At 39.6% G+C, this 25,981-nt stretch overlaps 1 protein-coding gene across 4 annotated transcripts in view; it reads right to left on the bottom strand.

Annotated features, from left to right (window-relative positions):
• CTNNA2 (catenin alpha 2) overlaps positions 1-25,981 on the bottom strand; it is a 1,325,246-nt gene that overhangs the window by 282,806 nt on the left and 1,016,459 nt on the right. For all 4 annotated transcript variants that reach the window (XM_056119733.1, XM_056119735.1, XM_056119745.1 and 1 more), the window contains exon 8: positions 23,368-23,448. In XM_056119733.1, the coding sequence (XP_055975708.1) occupies positions 23,368-23,448 (81 nt within the window). The remainder of the gene's footprint in view (positions 1-23,367; positions 23,449-25,981) is intronic.

The raw sequence follows: 25,981 nt of genomic DNA, 5'->3' as shown, positions 1-25,981 counted from the left end.
TAATGCAATGTCATAAGTGTAATTAGCTGTATACCTAGAAGTAAGCTTGTTGTATAATATGATGGTTCAGTTCTATTTCTGATTTTTTTTGTTTGTTTTTGGCCACGTTTGGTGATGCTCAGAGGTTAGTTCTGGATCTGTTCTTGGACATCACTCCTGTTGAGCTCTGAGGAATAGGATGCTGGGAATTGAGGCCCAGGTCAGCCATGCACAAAATAAACCACTGCATTATCACTCTGACCTCTCTATTTCTAAATATTTTAGAAATATTTCATAACTATTTTTCACATTTTGAACCAATTCAATTTATAATCTTTCCCAGAACAGCAAAGTAATTCTAACAGGTATGGTAAGATGACGTGCACGTGTCCAACTTGAGGATTCTTTGTGATCTCAGAGGTTGTGTTCCAGGGCATCACAATTCTCTCGCATCCAGTCACTCTTTCGAAACAAAGTCCTCTTTAGATTTCTTTCTTCTTTTTCAATTTTTGGGCCACACCTGGCGGCACTAAGCGTTGACTCCTGGCTCTCAATCACGGATTACTCCTGGTGGGTTCGGGGGACCCTATGCTGTGCTGGGGATTGAACTCTGGTTGGCTGCACGCGGGGCAAGCGCCCTACCCGCTGTACTGCTGCCCCGCCCCCCTGAAGGTCTCCTTTCGAAATACATTTTTTTGTTTTGTTTCTGGGCCACATCCATTGACTCTGGGAGTGGCAGGGATGCTCTTGACTGCCCAGGGGTTGCTCCTTGGGGACCAGTGAGTGTTAGCCTGCCACATGCAGGGCGAGCGTCCCTGTCCTGTCTCTCTGGACCAGAAGCAACTTTTTGAGAGTCTGGCAAACTCCCCATGGCATACCCAATATGCCAAATACCAGTAACAATGAAGGGTCTCATTCTCCTAACTCTCAAAGAGTCTTGAATATGGCACTTTAAAAAAAAATCTCAGAGCTAGGACAAAGAGACGTTACTGGGGCCTGCTTGAGGCAATGGACAAATAACAGGATGGTTGTGATTGATTGTGATGGTATGGCATTGTGTCTTTGATTTGCATTTATCTGATGTTAATGACGTTGAACAATATTAGATTTAATTGCTGGATATTTGCATGTCTTCTTTAGAAAAAATGACTATATTTTCTGCCCATTTTTAATATATTTTTTAGTATAGGCCACACCCAGCACTGGCCATGCTAAAAAACTTGGGATCACAATTGATGGTTCTTAAAGCCCATGTGAGGCACCAGACTCTCCTACCACTTATGCCATATACCTTGGCTTGGGATATTTTCCTTTTTTGTGCTATTGAGTTGTATGAAGTCTGTCTGTCCTGTCTATTTTTATCTCTATATAAATATATATGAGAGATAAAAAGAGAGAAAGAGAGTATGTAAACCCCATATCAAATACATGATTTTTCCCATTCACTGGGCTGTCTTTCCATGTTGTCAACAGTTTCCTTCACTGTGTGAAAGCTTTGCAGTTGATGTAATTCCACATATTTATTTTTGCTTTTGTTGTCTTTTAGTGCAAAATCAAAATACCCAGTGCCAAGACTTATGTCAAGGAGTTCACACACTTGTCTTCCTCTAAGAGCTTTATGATTTTCAACCTTATATTTATGTCTTTTTATCCATTTTGAGTTGATTTTTTGTAAATCATAAACACACACAAAATTTTAAATGTATAAGGAAGAAGCTGTTTCACCCCTCTACAAATATTTGTCCTATTTCCCCAGTGCCAGTTAATGGAAAGTATATACTTTTCATATTGCATATTCATTGGCTCTAGATGTACATTCTTGAGAAGATAAGGAAGTTGCCTTAGTTATGTGTCTTCAGTTTTGCATTTCAAAATTATTCTCTGATCACAAATTGGGAAAAAAATTCATAAATATCTACATAAATACTATTGCTAACACTATTGTATCCACGTATGTTTAAGACACATATCTTGCATGTACAGGGTTCCAAGTTTAATTCCTGATAACACATGGGTGCCAAGCCTTTCTGAGTGTGACCCTGGTGTTCCTCAACATTACTTTTTTGAGCAGATCCGCAGGAGCCCAGAGCATTGAGCCAGCCAGCCTACTGGACAAGTATAACCAGGAGTTACCTGCAGATTTCCTGAGAATTCTTTGGAGGTCAGATATTTTAAATAATAATAATATTGAAATATTATTCTAAAGAAAATAAAAGTTATTGCATAGAGTGAAATACAATTTGCTTTTTAAAAAGGCAGGAACTTTATTATTATCTCTGATTCATTCTATCACTGAGTTCTGTGGTTTAAGTAATCAGCCGTCAACCTCAATCCAAAACTATTATACCCAATAAGGTATTTTGAGAGAGTTTGAGAGAGTATACATTCATATATATTTAGTCACAGTATAAGATTTTGATTGTTCTATTTTATTATTTCTTATTGTGTCATGATATAACTAGCTTGTAAACTAAACTTTATCATGCGTTTACAATATAGAATAAATAAGGTGGTATTATCCACAGTTTCAGGTATCCACTGGAATTCTTAGTATAAATATTTCCTGCAAATAAAAGGTCATTATTGTGTAAGAGTATTAAGGTCAGGGAGAGGAAAATTTTGTATTAGCTCTTATTTTTTCCTTTCTCTCCTCAACCCTTGCTTCTCAATCATGTATCCTTTTGACTAGCATTTTACAAAGTCCTTGTGCACCAAGTACTATGTTTGGTCAAAGATAATAGGAGAAAAAACAAGGTAACAAGCCATCTACTTTCATTTATGCCCCAAAATTCCTTTGCTATCTCGATTCCCAATTACTCATAAAACTACAGTGATAGGCTTGACCACATACATATTTGACTGGCCTTATAAATGATGTTGCTCATTAAAGGCAAGCATGAATCCATCTTGTTAAATATTTTGGAAGCTGAACTAAAAAACACTCTTAAATAAAAGTATAAAAATTGTAACATTGCCTTCCCATAATATTAAGATTTTTACTCTCTTAAAGGGTCCCACATCAGGCTAGACAGATTTGCAAGTACCCAACATTATTAGTCCATTTTAGGTGGGGTTTTAGGTAGCATGGGGTGAAGGTGGGAAAATTATTTCTTGTATAACTAACTTCCTGAGATGCCATAACCTACACTAAAAAAGACACAGATTTTGCTGCATATTTAGAATGTCCTACTCAGTTTCTGGCTGCTTGATGTCTATATAGTCATCCTGTGCGTGTTCCATTTTATAGCTTGCAGAAAATTTCTGGAGACATTATTTCATTTGACCTTCCTAACAATGTCATAGTGGGTGAGAGGGTACAGCATCATTTTCTCTGTTGCATAAATGAGGAAATAAAATATCCCTTAGAGCACTTAGAAAATCCTAGTCTCAGAGATACCACAGTTTAATGAATAGTAATATTTTACTTACAGTTCACGTAATTATTTATCTGGTTATTCAAGTTCAAGTTTACATATTCTAACTGAATGAACAGAGGCCAAATTTCTCCCTCTTTCCCTCCCATATCAACTCAACTTCTTATCTACCACATTATATCTGCTCCAGCATTACTGGGGAAAAAATGAGGTTTCAGAAATAGAAGTCTGAATACTTTGCTTTGAGAATCTAAGAACTGCCATTGGTGAACTAGTATGGAGTGGGCACCAGCTACATGAACCAGCATGAGATTCAAGAGCTGTTTTGAAATGCCAACCTCAGCAAGAAACCTGAGGAAATCCTTGGACACTGCTCCGAGGAAAGATGAGTAAGAAAATCAGCAAGATAAACACCGGATGGAGCAACAGGAAAAGCCTACAAGTATGAGAGTTAGATGCAAGATACAGAGAACATCTCTAAAAATGTATTTGCTCCAGTTAGGATCATTCCTACACAAGAGTATCATTTGTTCCAGGCCCCAAACCTCGGTATTTCTGCCATTCCAATTCCTACCCAAGTCCTGCAAGTCTCAGAAGAACTCCCATTACACACATAGATGTCTGATACCAAGGTCCCATACCAAGTAACAGGTCCGTGCCCATCAGTTCACTTAAGCAAGATAGAAATCTTCTTTTTTCTTTTTATTTTCTTTTTGGGTCACACTCGGTGATGCACAGGGGTTACTTCTGACTTTGAACTCAGGAATTACTCCTGGCGGTAATCGGGGGAAACATAGAGGATGCTGGGAATCGAACCCAGGTCGGCCATGTGCAAGGCAAAAGCCCTACCCACTGTACTATTGCTCCAGCCCCCAAGATAGAAATCTTAAGGGAATAAGAAGCTGTTGTGTAAGAAAAGCAGGGTGACGGGTACTTGCTATAAATGAATCTCTGATGCTTCTGACCTTTTGTGGTTATTAAAGAGCCTATAACAGCTCCTAGAATGGAAAACCATTTACCATGATCCCCTGCTATATTCCAATTATGGATAGCCATGTGCTGCTGAGCTAACTTCTCTCTCCAGAGTCTACCACCGTATGCTATGGTTTTTTACTCCCTGTCTTTAACTATTGCACAGCATTGCATTTCCAACAGCTGCTGAATTTTTCCCGAGAGGGGCTTCATTGCAGACAGAGAACTAATGACTATGCCATGTTTCCACGTTTGTGGAAATCCTATAAAATGACTGGTGCTGTTGCTATTTAAGGGAAAGACGGAAGACAGAGATAGATTTAAGGGACTCCAATTTTCAGGGCTTCAGGGAATCTGAGCTCTTACACCATATTTATCAGAAACAAACTTATTCTACAGAATGGGTCAGTCTGTTTTTTCCAGTAATAGGCCGGTTAATTTCCGCTACAACCACTACATCCTGTCAGTATACTGGAAAGGCTGAGGGTAAATAATTTCAGTTACATAAACAGGCAGACAGCGTAATGTCATCTTACGCTCCAGAATTCCCATCCTGCTCAGATAAACTGTTTTTGTTGTTTTGCTTTATTTTTTTTTTCTTATCTGGCACCGGACGTGATCTCTTACAAGTTTTGGTTGTGGTCCTCCAGGTACTCTACTATCCAAATCATAGCTAGTTATGGCAGTCACCTATTCTAGATGGATTCATCAGTGAATTTTATTTTTATGGGCTTGGATTCTGTGCATGTCACTGTGGATTACTACTGCAATTTCTTCACTTTTCTGTGCTCCATTCACACCTTCATACACCTGACTTAGAAGCAAGCATCTGCTGTACTCAGCATCTACTGAGGAGAATGGAGAATTGAGGACTACAAACAGTATTTGAAACTCCTCAAGTGTTAGGTACTATCCCATCAACTTTACTTTTGTTCTCTTTGCCTCGTGCTGAGCTAGAAAATAAGACTTTCCAGTCAGTCATCTCTCCATATATCCTTTCTAGGTCTGAGGCAAGGGGTGGTGAGGAAAAGTTAGATTTTGGGGTTTTTTTTTGGCTTTTTGGGTCACACTCAGTGATGCACAGGGGTTACTCCTGGCTAATTACTCCTGGTGGTGCTTGGGGGAACATATTGGAGGCTGGGAATCAAACCCGGGTTGACTGCATGCAAGGCAAATGCCCTACCAACTATGCTATTGTTTCAGCCCTGAAAAGGTTAGTTTTATTTACCTTTTTTTGAAGGCAAGTTTCAAAATTTTTAATCTATATTTTTTATTTATTTTTTTATTTTTATTAGTGAGACATCATGAGGTACAGTTGCAGACTTACATATTTTTGTGCTTGGGTTTCAATTATACAATGATCAAATATCCATCCCTCCACCAGTGCCCATTTCCCGTCACCACAGATCCCAGTCGGAAAGGTTAGTTTTAAGGGCAGAAGCTTCCAATTATTTCTACCATTTCTGTGGGTTTGGAGTTTATCTGGTCGGGTGACCTGATCCATGAATAGAGGATTTGGATTCCAAAATTAACTATTTCTTCCTAATCTGACAAAGGTATTGAGGGTACTTTCACAGGCCAGTTTAACACACAAAGAATGCATGTAAGGAGCACCAGGCAAGCCAGTTGCTATAGGAACATACAGACATAAGGACTAGTTAATCAGTCACATGCTATCCCCCTTTCAATTAGCTTTTACACTATCTGTGGATATAGCCTCAGGGCTACATTGATCTAAGTCTGAAGATTTCACAGGAGGAGCTCAGGTTAGTCTGCTCCATCAGGCAGAGTTCATTAGTGTTGACTTCTTGATCTGCAACCATGAACTCGCCCTTTAACATGCTCAGCTGCCTGGTGCTCCCAGCATGTCTACACCAAAGGTGCTTTTCAGCTTTTCATAGTTGCCTCTTAGACAGCAGCTATTCTTGATGAATCTGAAGAGATCATGTAAAATATATGGAAACCCTGCCTTACCAGTTAGCAGGAAAAATGAAAAATGGACTCTCGACAACTAAGGAATGGGAGAGGATAAGGCGGGGATTGCTAAATGGGCCAGTCTTATGAAAAACACTCACAGTATAATCAGAAAAGCCTGTTTTATCACTGATGTTCCTGGGATAAATGATCCTACATTTTATTTTTATTTAGTTATTATTTGGTTTGGGCTGGAGTGACAGCACAGTGGGTAAGGCATTTGCCTTGCACGCAGCTGACCCGGTTCAATTCTCCCACCCCTCTCAGCGAGCCTGGCAAGCTACCGAGAGTATCTCGCCCACACAGCAGAGCCTGGCAAGCTCCCGGTGGCATATTCGATATGCCAAAAACAGTAAAAACTAGTCTCACAATGGAGACATTACTGGTGCCTGCTCAAGCAAATCAATGAACAATGGGAGGACAGTGCTATTATTTGGTTTGGAGGGCCACACCCAGAAGTGCTCAGAGCTTCATCCTGGCTAGGCTCAGGGGATCGTATGTGTTGGCAGGAAACAAACCTAAGCTGGATTTATGCCACACAAGCATTTCATTAACTGTGTTACATCCCTGGTCTGATTTTTTTTTAATTGTGAATTTTGGATCACATCTGGCCGTGCTCAAGGTTTACCCCTGCTCTGCTCTCAGGGATCATGTCTGGTGTGGCTTGAGGGCACATAGGGGATGCTGGGGATCAAATCCTGGTCAGTCTTACTCACTGTACCTCTCAGACCCCAGTGGTGTCCTCAGGCCCTGATAGTCTTTCTTTAAGTGTATCTTTCTTTGGACAAGAACAATTGTAAAGCTGGTAGTGTGCTAGCCTTGCTTGCTTTTCTCAGACCTGAGGGCTAAGCTCTGAGCACAGCCCTTAATGGCCCCCAAATAAAAGCAAAACAAATATCTTGTGTCTCTAAAGCCTCAACAGTCTTTCTTTAAAAGTTCTAGAATGTTCTGGTAAAATTTGTGTTTCTCACTGACTATTCTAGGCAGTTCTAGTTTTCTGTACTGTATTTAATCAATACTACCCACCCCAGCTAGAGTGAAACCCTTCTACTTCCCACCCTGATATCCTTAATTAATTAGAAAAATACTTATAAAAATCTCATTCTTGATTCTGTCTTGCATGGGGCTGGTCCCAGATACAGATAATTTAAGGAAAATGCCACAGTAATTATGTTAAATAGGAAACCTACTGTTGTGATAATTATTAAGACTCTCAAGAGCTGTTCATTAGTATTTACCTTATAATCTCCCCGTTCAGAGAACTTTATAATGGTATAAATGAAGGCCCATACGTATAACTTTAGTAAGTCTATTCATTTATTTTTTTTTTTTTTGCTTTTTTTTGGGTCACACCCGGCAGTGCACAGGGGTTAGTCTTGGCTCATGCACTCAGGAATTACTCCTGAAGGTGCTCAGGGGACCATATGGGATGCTGCGAATTGAGCCCGGGTCAGCCGCGTGCAAGACAAACGCCCTACCCTACCCGCTGTGCTATTGCTCCAGCCCCAAGTCTAGTCATTTAAATCCTAACTTCTAAACTCTAAGTAACTGTATATGGGGCAGTTGCAAAAAAAAAAAAAAAAAAACCAACTGGACAACAATGTAAAGTTTCTGAATACATGACAATTAAAAATTAATTCAAATCAGGGCTGGATCAATAGTATAGTGGGTAGGGCGTTTTCCTTGCCCACTGTCAATCCAGGTTCAATTCCCAGCATCCCATATGGTTCCCCCGAGCACTGCCAGGAGTAATTCCTGAGTGCAAAGATAGGAGTAACCCCATGTGCATTGCTGGGTGTAACTCAAAAAGAAAAAAAAAATAAATCAACTATGTTATGAATCTGAGGTTTTCTGGAAGTGTTGCCCTACGCTGAATTTTTCTGGTGAAAAGTGTCACAAATCAAAGCCCTGAGTTAAGAAGGCTTCAGGACCCCATCAGTAAGGTATTTGACTTGACTGTCAGAATAATACTTATCTACGTAAAAACAAAACAAAGCACACACATTTTTAATGGTTATTCTCACTCTGCAGAACCGTTGGAGGGTTAGTAGACAAAATGTCAAGGAAAGAGGGGACATTAAACAATGTCCAATGGTTTCCGTGGCAGCTTTACTTTTAGACTTTCACATCAACCTCGGGAAAAGAGACATGAGACGATCAAGAGAGCTGCTTATCACAGCTGTCTCAATGATAAGACAGCATCCATCACTCAGTTCCTGTCTCACGACTCTTAGCAGTCAGGGCTACGGAAAGGCAAATCAATTGACTATGAAGACACGGCTAAGAATATTTAGTAATAGTCACTACTGATCCTAGATAACTAACTTCCTCAAGTGAAAGAATGCAGTAAGTTGTTCACAAAAGATTTATCTGAGCCTTAACTTTAGACAACATAGGAAACAATAAGAGCAACCTTAGTTTTGCAGCATCAAACCAGAATCAGTTGACTGGAGGGGTAACTTAATGGACAGTAATGCATGCTCTGCATGAAGGAGGCCCAGGTTCTATCCCCAGCACGTATGGTCTCTTGTGCATCAAGTCAGGTAGAGCCCTGAGCACGACCAGGTGTAACCAAAACAAGCAGCAACAACAATTCAGTGGTTGATAATTACAAAATCTCTGATGTTAGCTTTCTAGGATGGTATTTAAACATGTCTATTAAGGTACCAAGTGTAAAATTCTAAACCAGAGACTAACAAAGGGATTATAAGGATTCTGCTCTGGGAAAAAGACTTATGAGATCCCTTCCTCTTTTAGTCTCTAGGAACTTGTGCAATAGTACAGTGACTAGGGCACTTGTCTTGCAGGTGGCTGACCCCTGGCACCCCCTGTGATCCCTTGAGCACAACAGGGGTAATCCCTGAGCAGACAGTAAGTCCAGAGCACCAGAGTCAGGAGTAAGTCCTGTGCACCATTGTGTGTGGCTCAAAAACAAAAGCCATGACTTGGGGGACCTAGTTCCTTCTCCAAAGACAGTAGAAAATCAAGCCTAGAATCGATTATTGTTTTCCATATCTATCAACTTCTCTGGCTCCTCCATAGTCCTCTTTCCTAGTTTGGGGGAGTAACTGAAATCTTTATGCATACAGGTAACCATTAAACCATCCAAGCTGAAAAATAATTCACTAAATTAAGAGTTTAAAATGATATTGTACCCTTTTGTTTGGGGGAAGTGTCACACCCATGGCAGTCAGGTTCTTACTCTGATTCTATGCTAACAGATCATTCCTGGAGGTGTTTGGGGAACTCCTGCAGTGCTGTGGTGCCTTGTTAACCATGTGCAAGGCAAGCATCTACCTGCTTACTACTTCTATGCCCCCAAGAAAGTCTCTCTTGGGGCTGGAGTGATAGCACAGCAGGTAGAGTGTTTGCCTTGCACACGGCCGACCTGGGTTCTGTCCCCGGCAACCCATATGATCCTCTGAGCACTGCCAGGAGTAATTATTGAATGCAGAGCCAGGAGAAACCCCTGAGCATCGCCGGATGTGGGGTGTGACCCAAAAAGCCCCCCAAAATGAAAGAAAGTCTCTCTCTCTCTCTCTCTCTCTCTCTCTCTCTCTCTCTCTCTCTCTCTCTCTCTCTCCTCTCCCCCATTTCTCTTCCCAACATCCCTCTCTATTTCTTATTGTGGGAGGGGGACGGTGTTCCTTGAGACAATGACATTTCTTAGCATTTCTTTTTTGGTGTGTGAAAGAAATTTTCCATGCTTCTGCCTGACAAAAATACCTGTTCTGGGTACAGTTTCCTGAAATGTGGCACCATATGTGCCTCAGTAAACATTATGTGTAGAGTAAATTAAACCAGGTCTTATAATTAGGCAGTAAGGAAATTACTGTAGACCTGAAAGAGTAAATCAGCAGTATTAAAATGCTTTCCATTTTCTCTGAAGCACTTCAGAGTGCCATAAAAAGTCCATGTCACTGTGATAAACAGCGAGAAGAAATGCATTTGGAGCAAGACAACGTAAAAGACACCACAATTCAAATGGGTCTTCAAATCTGGGGACCAAGTGTCATCTCATAAAATTTAAAAGCCAGCCCTTTGGCCACTAAGGTAGGGAGAAAAAGAAAATCACCTGACACTGAGACTTTTCGGGGGAACTTTCTCATCCAGCAAGTATAGTAAAGACTTTAATAGACAGAAGCTCTGGAGCAGAGCCAATCCTGAGGAAAGACTCACCTATCAACAATAAAATAGAAACGCTGTAAATAAAGACAGGAGCAGTAGCGCTGGTTTTTCGCTTTTGGTTTTGGCTTCAGTATGGTTCAGCATAGCCTTGTTGCTGATTCTATTTTTATTTACAATGTAGATATTCTATTTAATCATTTGGGGGGCACTAATTTCAGTTGTCCTAAATATTGTATGGACTAATTTTTATCCTGATTGCTGAACTGTTTGGGACCTCTCTAAAATCTTAGGGCCTCACTGACATCTTGACCCTGTCCCAGAAAGCACAGATCTCCCCTTGCCCTTACATATGGGAGAGAGAACAATCAGAATATCCATTTCAAATCTTGGTCCATGGATAGAGGAGCTTCATGGATGGATTTTTCCACCATTCAAATAAATTTATATCTGTGAAGTAGAGAGGTCTAATCAAGACTATGTGGATTGGAAATGAGTTGGAGGTTTTTATATATTCTCAAGTACATAACCCAACGGACTGTGATAGGGTTTGAAATTTCCCATTAACAGAAACAAAAGGAATGGAATTCAAACCTGCTAAAACATCATAAATTAGCTGGAAAGCTCATTATGTTTCAGAGTCTGAGGCACCATCACATGTACATGAAATCAGAATCTCCCAAGATGAACTATGTATCTGCATTGCAGATTCTTCAACTGGCTCCCTGAAGCCAACCTAGCAACAAGAAACTTTCAGGTAGACCTTGAAGATCTTTGAAAATAGAAATAGTAGGAGCTGGAGCAATAGTGTAGTGGGTAGGGTGTTTGCCTTGCACGAAGTCAACACAAGTTTGATCTCTGGCAGCCCAAATGGTCCCCCAACCACTGCCAGGAGTAATTCTTGAGTGCAGAGCCAGGAATAAACCCTGAGAATCATCAGATGTGGCCCCCCAAAACACAAAAACAAAAATAAATATGTATCACTGCCATGTTCTAATGGATCTTTTCATTTAATAAATGTAACTCTTAAAACAATGAACCAGAAACATGAGTATTTAGATTGAAGGCATGTTTGTAACTGGGTTATTTCCTGAGTTTGGTGGCAAATGGACAGGGGATTCTTCACTTTTCTTTCTTCAATGCCAATAGGCTAAAGATTGTCCTAATTTGTGTACTAATGAATGCCCTGAAACAAACAAACAAAAAAGAACAATAGAACATGTCACTACATACAAGCAAGCAAAATACAAACAGCTTAAAATCACTGCAAAACGTGTTACAATGAAGACTATTAAAATGCCCCAGAAATCCTGTTTACAATTGGACAAAATTGTGATAATACAGTGGTTTTTAAGCTAAGTCTTGTGAGGAAAAATTGTGAATTTTCCTGGAAGAAGAGATAAAGGCTGTAGTGGGGGCATTAGGCCAAAACAACAGCAATTGAAAAGGCAAAGGATGTGTGAACACTAGCTTAATCAGCTGCAACAGCTCCAGTGACCTGAAGGCAGAGAGGTTGGGGTTCTCAGGGGATTCATTATGAGGCTGGGATCATTGTTTATGTGAAACACAAGGAAGAAGAGCCAATAGGAGTAGAAAATAGAAGGAGTGGGACTGGGATTTATTTAGGAAGTCAACTGGATGCAATGACTGATGGGCATTTAAGAAATGATGCTGAAGAAATCCAGGGGCTATGATCCTCGTACACAGCAGACCATAGTGGGAAACACACAACTGAATAGGGAGCAAGTAGAGAAGGATATGTCTGAGACATCCTGAAAATGTTACTCAGTTGAGAAGGAAGACAAACATAAGTCTAGAGCATATAAAATACACAGATGATGATGTTATAAGCAACATCACTTCAAACTGCAGTTTTCTCCCAAAGCAAAGAGCAACGTGAAGTTCCCTTAGTCATCATCATGGGCATCCATAGAAGCCAGAAAGGCACAAAGTGATGAGACCCTTAAGCCAGCAGGTTTTCACCAGGGCTGGCGGGAACAGCAGCACTGGCAGAGCCCGCAGAAAGATGACTCATTTTTTACACTTCAGATTTCTCCAACCTCCTGAGAAGTGAAGAGATAAAGAAATATCAGCAGTCCTGATGGAAATTTCCCCTGGGAAAACTCATGTCAGAAGCCATTTCAGGTAATAAAAGGTAGCCTCTGCCCAGCGGGGTCAAATGAATAGATATATCTGGCTACAGGCTGGCTGCAGTCACTGAGTACATTCAGCCAGAATCAAGGTGATCAACTGCAATCCTCAGTTCTAGAAACACCCCAATTTAGACTGCAGCAGCAATTTTTTAAATGATCTATCTTTCAGTGACAGTTGGGGATAAGAAATCTCAGCCTCAACAGAGTCCCTATCCCTGACTATGAGCTAATCCCTTACAAAATGAGGCTAGCATATTCCATGAGGGGAGACACACCCAGTGGGTGCTCCAGACTTATTCCTGTCTCTATGCTCAGGGATCGAACCTGGGTAGGTTTGATCCTGAGTGTGCAAGGTAATTTTCTACCTGCTGTGTTATCTCTCCTGCAAGGATGGAGTAGTCTGAAATGAATGTTCTGGTAAGCTAAAACTGTGACTTAAGAAAATTCTTCGGAGTGATAGCACAGCAGGTAGGATTTTGCATTGCATGTGGTCTACCCAGATTCAATCCCCAGCATCCCATATGGTCCCCCAAGCACCGTCAGGAGTAATTCCTGAGTGCAGAGCTATGAGAAACCCCTGAGCATCGCTGGGTATGACCCAAAAAGCAAAAAAAAAAAAAAAAGAAAAAAGAAAGAAAAAAAATTCCTCATGTCAATTATGATCTTCAGTTGAAAAAATATTTTAAATTTCTTGCTTATAAATTTTATTCTGAAAATATGGTAGATTTAAAATATTAATTATAAAAATCACTCTAAGTGGTTCATGTAGTTATAATCAACTAGTGTGTGTGTGTGTGTGTGTGTGTGTGTGTGTGTGTGTGTAAGAAAAGCTGGGCCTGATACATGTGAGACACATGTAACCTGACACCGAGCTGCATCTGTGACCCAGGGTCAAGATTCTCAACACCAGTTCCATTGCTTAGGATAGGAGAAAGGATCAGAGACCAAGTGCAGACATTCTCTTGAATGGGTTTTATGACTTAGACATTGCCATATACTCCTTCCGTGTCCCAGTTTATCTTGACTTTAGAACCTGGAGAAACTAGTAGAAAATAACAAATCAGTGCATAGCTCTCCTATATGTAATAGATCACTCCTATTAGTAATGTGTTTTGTTTTGTTTTTTCACTAATCGACGTTCCGAACTCTCTCCGCAATCTGGATTTGATAGTGAGAGAGAGGTCAGGTCCACAACCTGCACAAGCTTGTGTTAGTGTGTGAACAACATCATCTGCTGAATCAAAGGAATAAAGAATCCACTTCATGTCTTCAACAGTCTTTGTAAGGGAAGAGTTTGCCCATGGTGAGATTTCAAGAACTATTTCTCACTGATGACATCACATACATTGAACTTGGCCTAATAAATGTTTCAAAGGAGATGACAAAGCATGTGGCATGAGCTGACATTCAGGGGTGTTGTCTAAGGATTTTCCAAAGGTAGATGACTTGAAGCTATAAACAAAATACTCAGGGACACAGCCAAAGGAGACCTTTCGTTTTGCCTATTTGTTCTGCTCAATCCAGCCATTTTAATTCTAATCTTCTATAAGTTTTTAATGCTTTTTGCATTTAGATATCTTTGAGATTCTTAGCTTCTCTATATATTTCATATCCCAATTATTAATTGACCATTTCCTGTTCTCCATATTAGCATATCAGCATGATCTAGGGACTGAACTCGGGATTATTAGCTATGAGATAATTTCATTTTTTAAATACAAATCTTCATATTTGGAGTAAATCAATATTTTAATTCAGCAATTGTTTTTATTGTGGTCACATAGAGAGTCTTGTGTCCCTATGCGGAAATGAAGATTCAAGTCTGGAAATAAATTTAAATTTTTTTTCTTACAGTGAATCTAAAAATAATTGCCCCCATTATGAGCAGATGTGAGAAAAAGAATTCAAAGCCTGAAAATCCCTTTTTGCTGTAAATGTTTTGGGAAGTCTGTAATTCACTCTTTGGGAAGCCAGCTACCTAAACATAATAGCAGTTTAAAAAAAAGAGAATTCAATGAACCATAACAGCTGGAAACCTGAGAGATGATATGATATTATGAACAAGAACCATATTTTTGACACTCAACCCAGGATTTTCTTCTGTCTGTGGTTTGTACATGTCAAAACTCTCAAGTAGCAAAGGTGCTCTTGAAAACCTCAGAGCTCCTCTATTCACTTTTCTGGACCCTCCTCCCACAATTGCATCCCCCAAAGTCTTTGAGTACAGAGGTGATCCAAATGCATACATTAGTTCTAAGGTGAAGCAGGCTGGGGAAAAACTGTGACCAAAGATCCTACTGCAGGTTCTGAGGCCCAAAAATAGAACTTTCACAGTCATATCTTGAGTGACCTTAGGTACACTGCCGTTCTTCATAGCCTCATCTGTAGAATGGGCATGGTGACCACTTTTTTCTCAATTACTGAGCAAGTATAAGGATTGAATATGACTGATTCATAAATTCAAATTTAAAACAGTGCTCAGCACTTTTTAAGAATTTAATTCATGTCAGCTATAATTTAGTTTACAACTGGAGAACAGTGATTTTATAAACTCTCAGTAACAACTATTTACCTTTATCTGCGTATTTATTTCCTTAGTTGGATTTGGGACCTCATCATGTGATACTCAGGGATTAATCCTGGCTCTGCACTCTCCTTGTGGTACTCTGGGACCATATGAGATGCTCGAGATTGAACCTGGTTCGGCCATGTGCAAGGCACTCTACCCACAATACAATTTCTCCAGTTCCATCACTATAACTAGCTCTTATATATGGAATTGTCTCATAAAGGGGATAAATAAAAATTCTTTAGCCATAAACATTTATTAATCTTGCAAGATTTTTCTCTTGCTCTTTCTGGAGTTAAGATCTTGAGGGGCCAGATAAATTATACAGTGAGTGTAGGTAGGGAACTTACCTTGCATGCTCCAGATTTGGGTTCAATACTCTGTTTCACATATGGCCTCCTAAGCACTGCAGGGAGCATTCCTGACCACAGAATCAGGAATAAGCCCTCAGTTCAGCCAGGTGTGGCCCCCAAACAAAACAAAAACTCTTTACAACTCCATCTTTAGAAATGTTAGGCAATGGCATATTTTTAATTTATGTTACAGAATTCATTCTACTAAGTACTTATAAAAGCATTTTATACATGATTGCTGTCTGCTAAAAATGCTTGACTATATAATAATAACACAGGGGACACTTTTCTCAGGTTGACACTTAACAAATATCACTGCTTAAATTATTGTGATCCTATGACAGGTAAAGGGGTAAGAATTAGGACCTTGATTGGTTTGTGGAATGAGAATGTTGCTAAAATTAGCAAGACCCTAATGCTTCAATGTTATGATTATTATTTATTAGCTTCTCCTAGGGAAACATATGAGTGTTGATTTGCTTATGAACTAAGAAAAACAAAAACTAATAAAAGGACTATAATAACAAGCTTCCCTGAAAGCTAGGAAAATATTAAGTGGACATGCCTAGAATTGGTTATGGTTGGCACAAAGCAAGAGAACACTGGAAAGCTACAGAATCAAGCTGGTCCACTCTCAACAACGTTTGAAATGTGTGGATCACTTGGTAGTCAGATAGTGTTAGCCAGCAGCTTTTTTTTTTTTAATAATGTCTTATTCCAGAATCACAACAGTGAGAATAGCTCAGACACAGGTCATACTGCGTCCACAGCTCTAGAATTAAGACATAATGCTTAAAGTTGGCAGTTATAATTCCCTAAATACATTTTTAATTCCAAACAAAAAACTCCTAAGAGGATTCTGCTGTCACACTGCCCACTCTTATGGGTGTAATTGGCAAGCTGGATCCATGCCCATCAGTTTTAAATAGCGCTCAGGTTCCTGTGACCTTTTGCACATTTTATGATTCAGCAATTCCTTGGTATACACTGCTTGAAGAAAGCAGTTCTATTTACTTGAAAATTCTACTTAAACAAAAATCCTTTTGATTCAATTCCTCTTGATTTTTTAAAAATGTGTACAAGTTGAAGTCCAGTTTCTCTCATTAAGGAAGTCCAAGATAATGATCATCATTGACTTTGCTTCTTTCTCATTTGTCCTATAGAACTTTGCAAGATTTCAAGATCACACTTCTGGAAGACACTGCACAAACATAGAATTCTAAGGAAAAAGTTGGAGACTAAAAGGGTGAGAATTTACAAAATTTACCAGACATATTTTTTCTTTTTATTAAAATTTCTTACTTCTCTTTGTCTTTCTCTGTGTTATCTGATTCTTCTAAGTACTCTTTAAAGGAATGCAATGTATAGGAAAGTGGGCATGGATAACTAGTTTCTCATTTACAATCTCTTCTAACAAAACCTCATCTGAAGCTGAAATAACAGGAAATGAATCAGCAACAGAGAAACATTCTTTTGAGCCACTAACTTGCCTTTTGCCATACATCCTTGCCGTCGTCAGATATTTAGGTAAAACCTTAATAACCCAATTAAGTGGCTATACAAATCTAATCTTGAGCCAAGCAAATAAACATGGATGCATATTCCATTCTGCAAATATTATACATCTTCTGTTTAGATCAGAGAAGCCTTTGTACCAGTACAGGTGTACATGAAAAGATAGAAGGAAAAAAAGACAAAAATATCCCAACATATGGGTAAGGATGGAACTAACAGATGGGGACAATTTTCATTCTAGAGAGGCATATTGGGGAAGAAAAAGATGTTTGAACTAATTTCAGGGATGTGGTATAAAATTATGCTGTATCTTTTGAATCTTAATATCAGGAAACAATTACATTTTTACTTATTTCTCTTAAGCTATTGGAATGGTGGACAGAAAAAAAACAATAATTCATGGAATGATTTCAAGGGAAAAGATACTCTCACTCTTCTACCGAAAGAAGCTCTCCAAGGAAATCTGCCAAACAAACACTGTCAAACAAACATTGTCCTCCTGTTGTTCATCGATTTGCTTGAGCAGGCCCAGTAACGTCTCCATTTTGAGACTTGTTACTGTGTTTGGCATATCGAATATATTGCGGGTAGCTTGGCAGGCTTTGCCTCGTGGGTGAGATACTCTCGGTAGCTTGTCGGGCTCTCCAAGAGGGGCAGAGGAATCGAACCCAGCTTGGCTGGGCTGACTGCACGTCAGTCTCATAATCTGAAGGTCCAAGGAAATCTGAAGGTCTAAAGAAATTAAAATTCAACCAAATATTTGATCTCCAAATTTCACTGTCCTCAGCAAAAAACAAAAGAAAAAAACTGCCCTTTTCTAAAATTATAATAAAATAATTCTGTATATTTGCAGTATATCTGTATATCACTTAAGAGTTGACATCTTATTACTCATTAATTTGCTAGCGTGGGTGCCAGTAACGTCTCCATTCTAACCTGTTGCACGCTAGTGTAGGCCAATGGAATCCACTCGTTCTAGGAATACGAACAGCCTGAAACCGATCGTTCAGGGTCTTGATGAAGAAGTGTGACCGTCTCATAGGTGGGCAGCCACACGATCTTTTGACTTCCAGTGGAATCCAGTCAATAATGGAGCCATAAACCACCGGTTATCTCCAAACCTCATTACATGTCCACCCCATCTGATTTTCGACACCTTGGCAAATGAGACAGCATCCCTGATTCTTGACCATCGGCGGAAGTTGGAACGCCGGATTCTTTCTCTCATTTGAGTGAAGCATGATACTCCAAGCATAGCTCTTTCAATTCCTCTTTGGGAGACCTGAATAGAGTTTCACCCTGTTTTTGTAAGGCCCAGGTCTCTGAGGCGTATGCTAATGCAGGAAGAACAGTGGAATAGAAGAGATGTGCCCGGAGCCGGAGGTTCTTCATCCTCTGGGCTATTTCTTTGACACCCTTGAAGGCATTCCAAGCCGCTCTCTTCCTCCTGCGCAACTCAGGTGACAGGTCATTCATCATGTTGATTTCTCGACCTAGGTACACATAACTATTGCATTCGGAGATGTTCATCCCATTGAGAGTGAATGGAAGGTCAGAAACAAGACTGTTTCACATAAACATTGTGTTCGTGAGATTCAACTGTAGTCCTACCTTTCCACACTCATGGTCAAAGTCGACCAGCATTTGTGCCACTTGGCTGATGTTTGGTGTTATTAGAACAATGTCATCAGCGAAGTGGAGGTGGTATAGTTGCCGACCATCTATCTTCACTCCCAATCCTTCCCATTCCAGTCATCGCATGACGTTCTCGAGGGTAACACTGAAGAGTTTCGTTGAAATGGTATCACCCTGCCAAACCTTTCACTTGGCATCAATGATCACCTCCCTGTAGAATGGTGAGATCCTGGTACTGAATCCACAATATAGTTCACGGAGGATCCTTATTTATTGAGTTTGAATGCCCTGTTTGGCTAGGGCCCTGATAACCGCTTCAGTCTCAACAGAATCAAAGGCCTTCTTTAAATCAATGAACATTAGACAGAATGGCATCTTGAACTCCCGAGAAACCTCAATGAGCTTGGTTATTGCGTGGATATGGTCCATAGTGCTGAATCCTTTTTGGAAACTGGCTTGCTCGCATGGTTCTCCTTCACCTAGTGTTCTGTCATCCTATTCAGGATGACTCGAGTGAATGTCCAGTGGAATCTTGTAGATGACAGACAACAGACAGATCGGGCGATAGTTGCCAATGACGTGGGTGTCTCCCTTCTTGTACAGAAGTACAGTCCTGCTGGTTTTCCACTGGGACAGAACCTTGCATCCAGACAGGTAGTGTGTGAAGAGCCGAGCCAGTGTATTGATGAGTACTGATGGCAGGTTCTTCAGGTGTTCGGATCTGACCTTGTCTTGGTCGGGTGCTGTTCACGTCTTTACTAATGAAATGGTATGTCGGATTTTAGAAGGCAAATTAGAGGGCAATTAGAGGCTGCCCTAAAAGCCTCTATCCCTCTCGGAGAGCCTGGCAAGCTACCGAGAGTATCCCACCTGCATGGCAGAGTCTGGCAAGCTATTCGTGGTGTATTCGATATGACAAATCCATTAAATACAATGGGTCTCATTCCCCTGACCCTGAAAGAGTCATCAATATGGCAGTGTTAAGAAGGATGAGGAAGGAGAGACTGATAAAATCTCAGGGCCGAACTAGGCTGCCAAAATGAAGAATGACAAAAATGACTGTCTGTACTTTCAATGCACATATGCTGGCATCGGATGCATCCATCGAGGACCTGATAGTGCAAGAGCAAAAGATCAAGTATGACATCATTGGTCTGACTAAGACGAGAAGACATCAATCACATCACGCTGTTTTCAACACTGGAGAACTGTTCCTCGGAACATGTGACAAAAGAGGCATCAGTGATGTTGGTGTCCTTATCAACATGAACTTGGACATAAAGATTGATTCATTCAAAAGCCTAACAACCCAAATCAGATGATTACACTTGAATAGATGTGACTCACTGGCAGTTTCTATCTTTGTTGTCTACACACCAACGTCCAATTATGATGAAGGAGAAATTGAGAAGTTCTACATGGAGCTGGAGAGGTTCTATAAAGAAGACCACACTTTCTACAAGATCATTGTCAATGATTTTAATGCCAAGATAGGATCTAGAAGATCTGCTGAAGAACTCCACATTGGGACCCATGGCCTAGAATGGAATGATTAGGGTGAGAGACTGTCTGAATTCATTATGTCAACCAAGAACATTCATGGTAACTCACAATTCCAGAAGGTCGAATCTAAACATTGGACATATGAGTCTCCCGGTGGTTGGTTCCACAATCAAATTGACCACATCATATTCAATTGATGGTCTTGCCTGACCAATGTCGCTGTCGTCCCAAAATTCCAAATGGGATTGGACCACCATCTCCTTCGTGCAAAATTCTACTTCACAGAGTGGGGAGAAAGGGATGCAAAGTTTAAGAAGAGAACTTCCAGAATGACCACCAACTGGGAGCTCTTTGGCACTATTGCGGCAACATGGAAAGATACTGTCTTTGACAACATTGATGAGGAATATGATTGACTGGTTCAGCACCTCCATGATTGTGCGAAGAATGCCAAGAGAGAGATACAGCCACAGAAAGATGCCTGTCTTCGAAAATTCTGGAGCTTATTCGCCAACGTGGCTTGGCGCAAACCTCAGGCAACCACAAGCGAATGTCTGAGCTCGCAAAGCAGTGCAGAGATGAGATAAACGAAGACCTCAAAGAGAGGAGAGCAGCAGTGCTGGCAGATGCGGCAGAAGCTGGGAAAAAGCATTCGCAATTCCCGCCTGTCCTCTGCTAACTATAAGACCAAGATGACTGCCCTCCGATGTCCTGATGGATCTATCACATCTTCCAGAAGGGCAATGGAGAAGACTGTGCATGACTTCTACTCAGATCTCTTTGATAGCCATGTTCACCTGTCCACATACCAAATTCCGCATTGTGAATATGTCGTTCCCGATGTTCTCCCTTCCGAAATCCAACATGCCATTTCATTAGTAATATATGTATATACATATGTATATAAATATATACACACATACATATATATACACATACACATACACTATACTATGTTTATGAGCTCCCAGAGCTAAAAATGCTCGAATCTGGATCCAAATAAATAGTCCCAATAGAGATCAAGATGTTCAGGATATAACACCCAGGTCATGAATTTTGTCTCGTTGATGATTTACTTTAGAGTTCCCAAACTACTTTGGTCAATGGCCCTCCTTTTCAGGAAGCTGTCACTCAGCTTGCCAGATGGAAACCTACTTGAAGTGAGCTAAGAAAGATTTCCCCAGCTGCCTAGGTTACTATGGGTACTAGCACCTACCTTGATTGATCCAGCAGCCTGTCCATAGCTGGGGTAGTTTGGAGAAGCAGAATCAGCACTTTGGGAGACACTGAATTCTAGTCAGAGACAAGCACTTAATACCCCTCCCCACAACAATCTGTGTTTAGCAGGGATTAAGACCTCTGGCATAGGAAATGAATGAGTTCTTTTAGACCTACTCAATCTGATACAGTCCAAAGACAGCTTAGAGATATAGCTTGGCTTGATCTTTTTATAGATTATATGTTATAAAACTAGAATAAATAAATAAAACTAGAGAATGAAGGATTCACATTCACACAGACAGTTTAGTGATCAAATTGAAGTAAAAGTTCAGCATCCAGACATATGGTTTTTTGCTTTCCATTAATTCCAATCCCAATTCCTATGATTTACATCATTTCTTGTCAGATGGGGGTTTTGTGTGGAGAGATTGTCTGAGAAGACAAGAATGGACTAACCCAGCCATAAATTTATGTAGTATTACTTGTGCTGGAGAAGATGGTGTTTTGTTTTAAGGTGAAATAAACCTTCCTCCAAAGCACTTGCTTGCTGAACAAATCAGTCTTTATATTCAGCATATCATAAAATAATGTGTGTTCACCTTCTGATGATATCATGAAGAGAACTTCAGAAGCTCACCAGACCTTATCATAAATAATATCTTTCTCTCACTCATACCATTTCTAAAATGATCCATGTTTGGTCTTACCCAAGTAGTTCAAACATATTATCTGTATTTGACATGCTATTGGAATGAGTGCCAGATACAGCCATGCTAGTCTAGTTTCTCCACCTGCAGAAGTAAAACAGGTGCTGTCCTGGGCAATTAATCTAAATGATTAGCAATCAACATTTAATGTATGAGAGGGACATATATATACATATATATGTGTATATATATATACATATATACATATATATATGTAACCAGTCTGAAAGAAAAACTCTCTCAGACAGAAATCAAGAAGAGATTTTATTGTAACTTAGTAGATACTTTGATCTCTTCTTGAAATAAGAATACTACCCAAAAAAGTAGAGGTCACCATGGAAACATAAAATAAACTTTACAAAATAATAACCATTAGGGGCCAGAAAAATAGTTAAGCCAATAAGCATCATCCAACATGACTGCCTGAGCAACACTAGAAGTAATTCCTGGGTGAAGAACCAGGAAACCAGGAATAACACCTGTTCATTGTTGACTGGGACCCAAAACCAATAATAATAATAATAATAATAATAATAAATGGAAGGAATCTTTACTAAATGATTTTCCCTCCAAAACATATATACCCATTAGAGTAATTTTAGTCATCCAATTAAATTTCCTTGCTTTCGTCCTCTTTTTCCAACTACTACTTGATGATCAATTTCCCCCCTACATTTATGCACTTTAGGGAAAATAATGAGGACCACAGTAACTGTACGAGGATAAGGTGCTAGCCTTGCACGTGGCCACCCAAGTTTAAACCCTAACACCACACATGGTCCTGATCACTACCAAAAGCACCTCCAGTGTATCCTCAAAGCAAACAAGCAAATGGTGGGGAAAGGATGAAGAAGACGAGGACAGGAGAATACAATGGGCCAGAGACCTTAATTAGCCCATCAGATTAAACATTAACACTTTTATTTACGCAATGCCTTGGGGATATGATGAATAAGACCCGGCAGAAATCAGTGACTGAGACTTAGAATAACTAGATCTGGAAAACTAAAAACCCAATGGGGAAGTTGATGAATTCCTTAAGTGACTGCTGGTAAGATTATACCTAATCAGTTAGGGCACTGCCACTCAGTTGTCACCATCACACCCTTTATAGCTGTCACATCCGTCTACTCAGCAGATTCTACCTTGCAGATGATGTGTTTCTGTGTATATGTTGAGGTTACAAAGAACAGAAATCTGATGCCAGCTCTAAGAAGGTAGCCTAGAAATGGACCTTCTTGGAAATAATCACCAAGTACCATGCATTCAGTTTTTTTAAATAAATACCTGTCTTCTTAGATCTCTTGTTTTCTTGGTCATCTTATCAATAGCAATGTTTAGAGGATCTCCTTTTTCTTTCCTTCCAGTCTGTTAAGAAAAGAGAAATAATCTCTGATTTAGGAAATTCGAGGTTAGAGAGATTAAAATTCAAAAAAAAAAAAAAAGCACACTTGCACTACAGCATTTTGTTCTTAAAATATTTTCTATGTACATCAAATAAAATTTGTTTCTTAATTTTGTTTTCTCTTAAATAAGCTTAAAATGATGAAAGGCAATACATTCTCTGGATGCTTATACATGCATTTATATTCAGCTACTAGAAAATTAATTTTCTATTTTCTCCATACATTTAATCACTAAGGAACTACAACACGGATGTTTTGTTTTTACCTTCAAATACATATGTTTTGAACTTTGTGATGCATGCACACTTCCTCTAAATTGGAAAAAAAAAAAGCTTAAATCCCCAAATTTCAGAATGCATGCTGGCATTTCATAGACATAATTGTTTCTTGTGTATCAAAACCAAAAGAAATTCTTTACCATAAAATTATAATGTTTTTTTAATTTGTTTTGTCACGCAGTAGAATACCAAACATGTTATTAAGCAACTCACAGCTTGAGGACATGAAGAAAATTTCCCCTATGACTATATCAGGCAAAGGTATGAGCAAAAAACAAAACAAAATTTCTGTAATAAATTATTCACTTGAAAGTCCCACTAAGTTATGTATTTTTTCTCTAGTTTTTTTTTTTTGGTCTGTTTGGTTAGTTCTTTGGTGGTTGTAATTCAACAAAGAAAAACACACAGAAATCTCTTATCTTTAAAAAAATAACAATATCAACAAAAATTTTCCCATAGATAAAATCAATAGCAATGATAGACAAAAAGATAAATAGTGACAAAATGATTTCTATTGCTCCACATGGAACTGAAGAGCCAATACAGGAGTAAGGCTCATGCATCAAATCAGCTGGTGCCAGTTCAAACTCCACCATCATTTGGTACCCTTGGCCTCAGCTGAAAAGAGTCTATCCCTGGACCTCCTGAGCAGCACTTGGGCAATATATAAAAAAAATTATCTACTGAAGTTTATAAATGGCATCATCTTTGCTCTGAGAGAATACTGTTTTCAAAGTCTTATCGAATCTATGAAATCACTAAACTTACTCAGACATGCTATAGATTTATTTATTTATGGTTTTAGAGTGAGGCCAATCTTGTTTCATTCTCAGCCTCTGCAAATACATGTAGGTCACAGCAATCTGTGTTTATGGTGAAATGAGATATAGGCTCATAAATTGTGCTTAAAGGGATAACATGTTTTGGTAAGCCAGAGAAATCACCAGCAATTCCATTTTTAAGTATTAATCTGAAGATTATGAAAGCACTAATTTGAAAAGATCTATGAACCTCTAGCTTCATGGAAGTGATAGGCACAGTCGCCAAGACATAAAAACAATCCAAGTGCTCAACAGATTTATAAGTTTTTGTTTGTTTGGGAGCCACATCCTACTGTGCTCAGGGTTTGCTCCTGGGTCTGCACTCAGGGATCACTCCCGGCAGGCTCACAGGACCATTTTGGATGCCAGGGACAGAACTCACATCGGCCACCTCCTGCATAATTGCTTTCTAATGATCCTCTTTCAAAGGCCAAATCCTGGATGCATAAAGCTGATACATAGCGGCTCTATATTTAAAGTTATCAATTTTTTTGGCATCTTGCATAATTAACCTTTTTATTTTTCCGAACCAAGATGTAATATGTAACCCTATAGAGTCTTCATTAAAAAAAATCAGAGTACTGTGTATATTTTAATCATCTAAAAAACCTTCAAATCTCTCATTTTTTCCATTCTCTGAATTCATATGCTAATCCCTTCAGACATATAAACTTATGTTTGAAGGTTAAAAGAGATAAAAAGTCATATTTTACAATTTTTGAAATTATCTTCAAGAAAATAAAGATCTGTGGAGAAAAACAACTGCTGCTTTATAATCCAGGGAAGCCTATCATATACCAAGTATGGCTTCACTATCCTGCCTCCCCAGGTCCAGATGTCTCACAGGTCAGCAGAGCTGTTTCTTTCCACTTTGCACTTTTCGGGGGGACTGTGGGGAAGGGATGGGGGCTCACTCAGTGGTGCTCAGGGTTCCTCCTGGCTCTGTGTACAGGAGTCACTCCTGTGATTCAGCGGACCATATTGTGTGCCAGAGATTGAACACAGGTCAGCCACATGCAAGTCAAGTGTCCTACCCAAAAAACTTTTACTCAGTACCATCTCCTTCAGTTCTTTGCAAATGGGATATCTTTCATACAAATAGACTCACACTTGTCCTGAGTCTGGACCATGATCATTTTGAGAACAAGAAAATTTTATAGTCTTCATATTTGTGAGAAAAAGTAGATATATCTTTGAAAAATTAAGTGAGTTTAAAATTTGGGTATGAGAGGAGAGAAATGACCCAAGGTTACAATGTGAAAAAGAAGGAAGGAAGGAAGGAAGGAAGGAAGGAAGGAAGGAAGGAAGGAAGGAAGGAAGGGAGGGAGGGAGGGAGGGAGGGAGGGAGGGAGGAAAGAAGGTCAGCACAGTTTGGCTCTCAAAGCTAAAAATTATA

Source organism: Sorex fumeus, unplaced genomic scaffold (genome assembly GCF_029834395.1).
Source record: "Sorex fumeus unplaced genomic scaffold, SorFum_2.1 ptg000003l, whole genome shotgun sequence".
NCBI lineage: Eukaryota > Metazoa > Chordata > Mammalia > Eulipotyphla > Soricidae > Sorex > Sorex fumeus.
The sequence above is the reverse complement of the archived record's forward strand: the minus strand, read 5'-3'. Positions and strand labels throughout refer to the sequence as shown.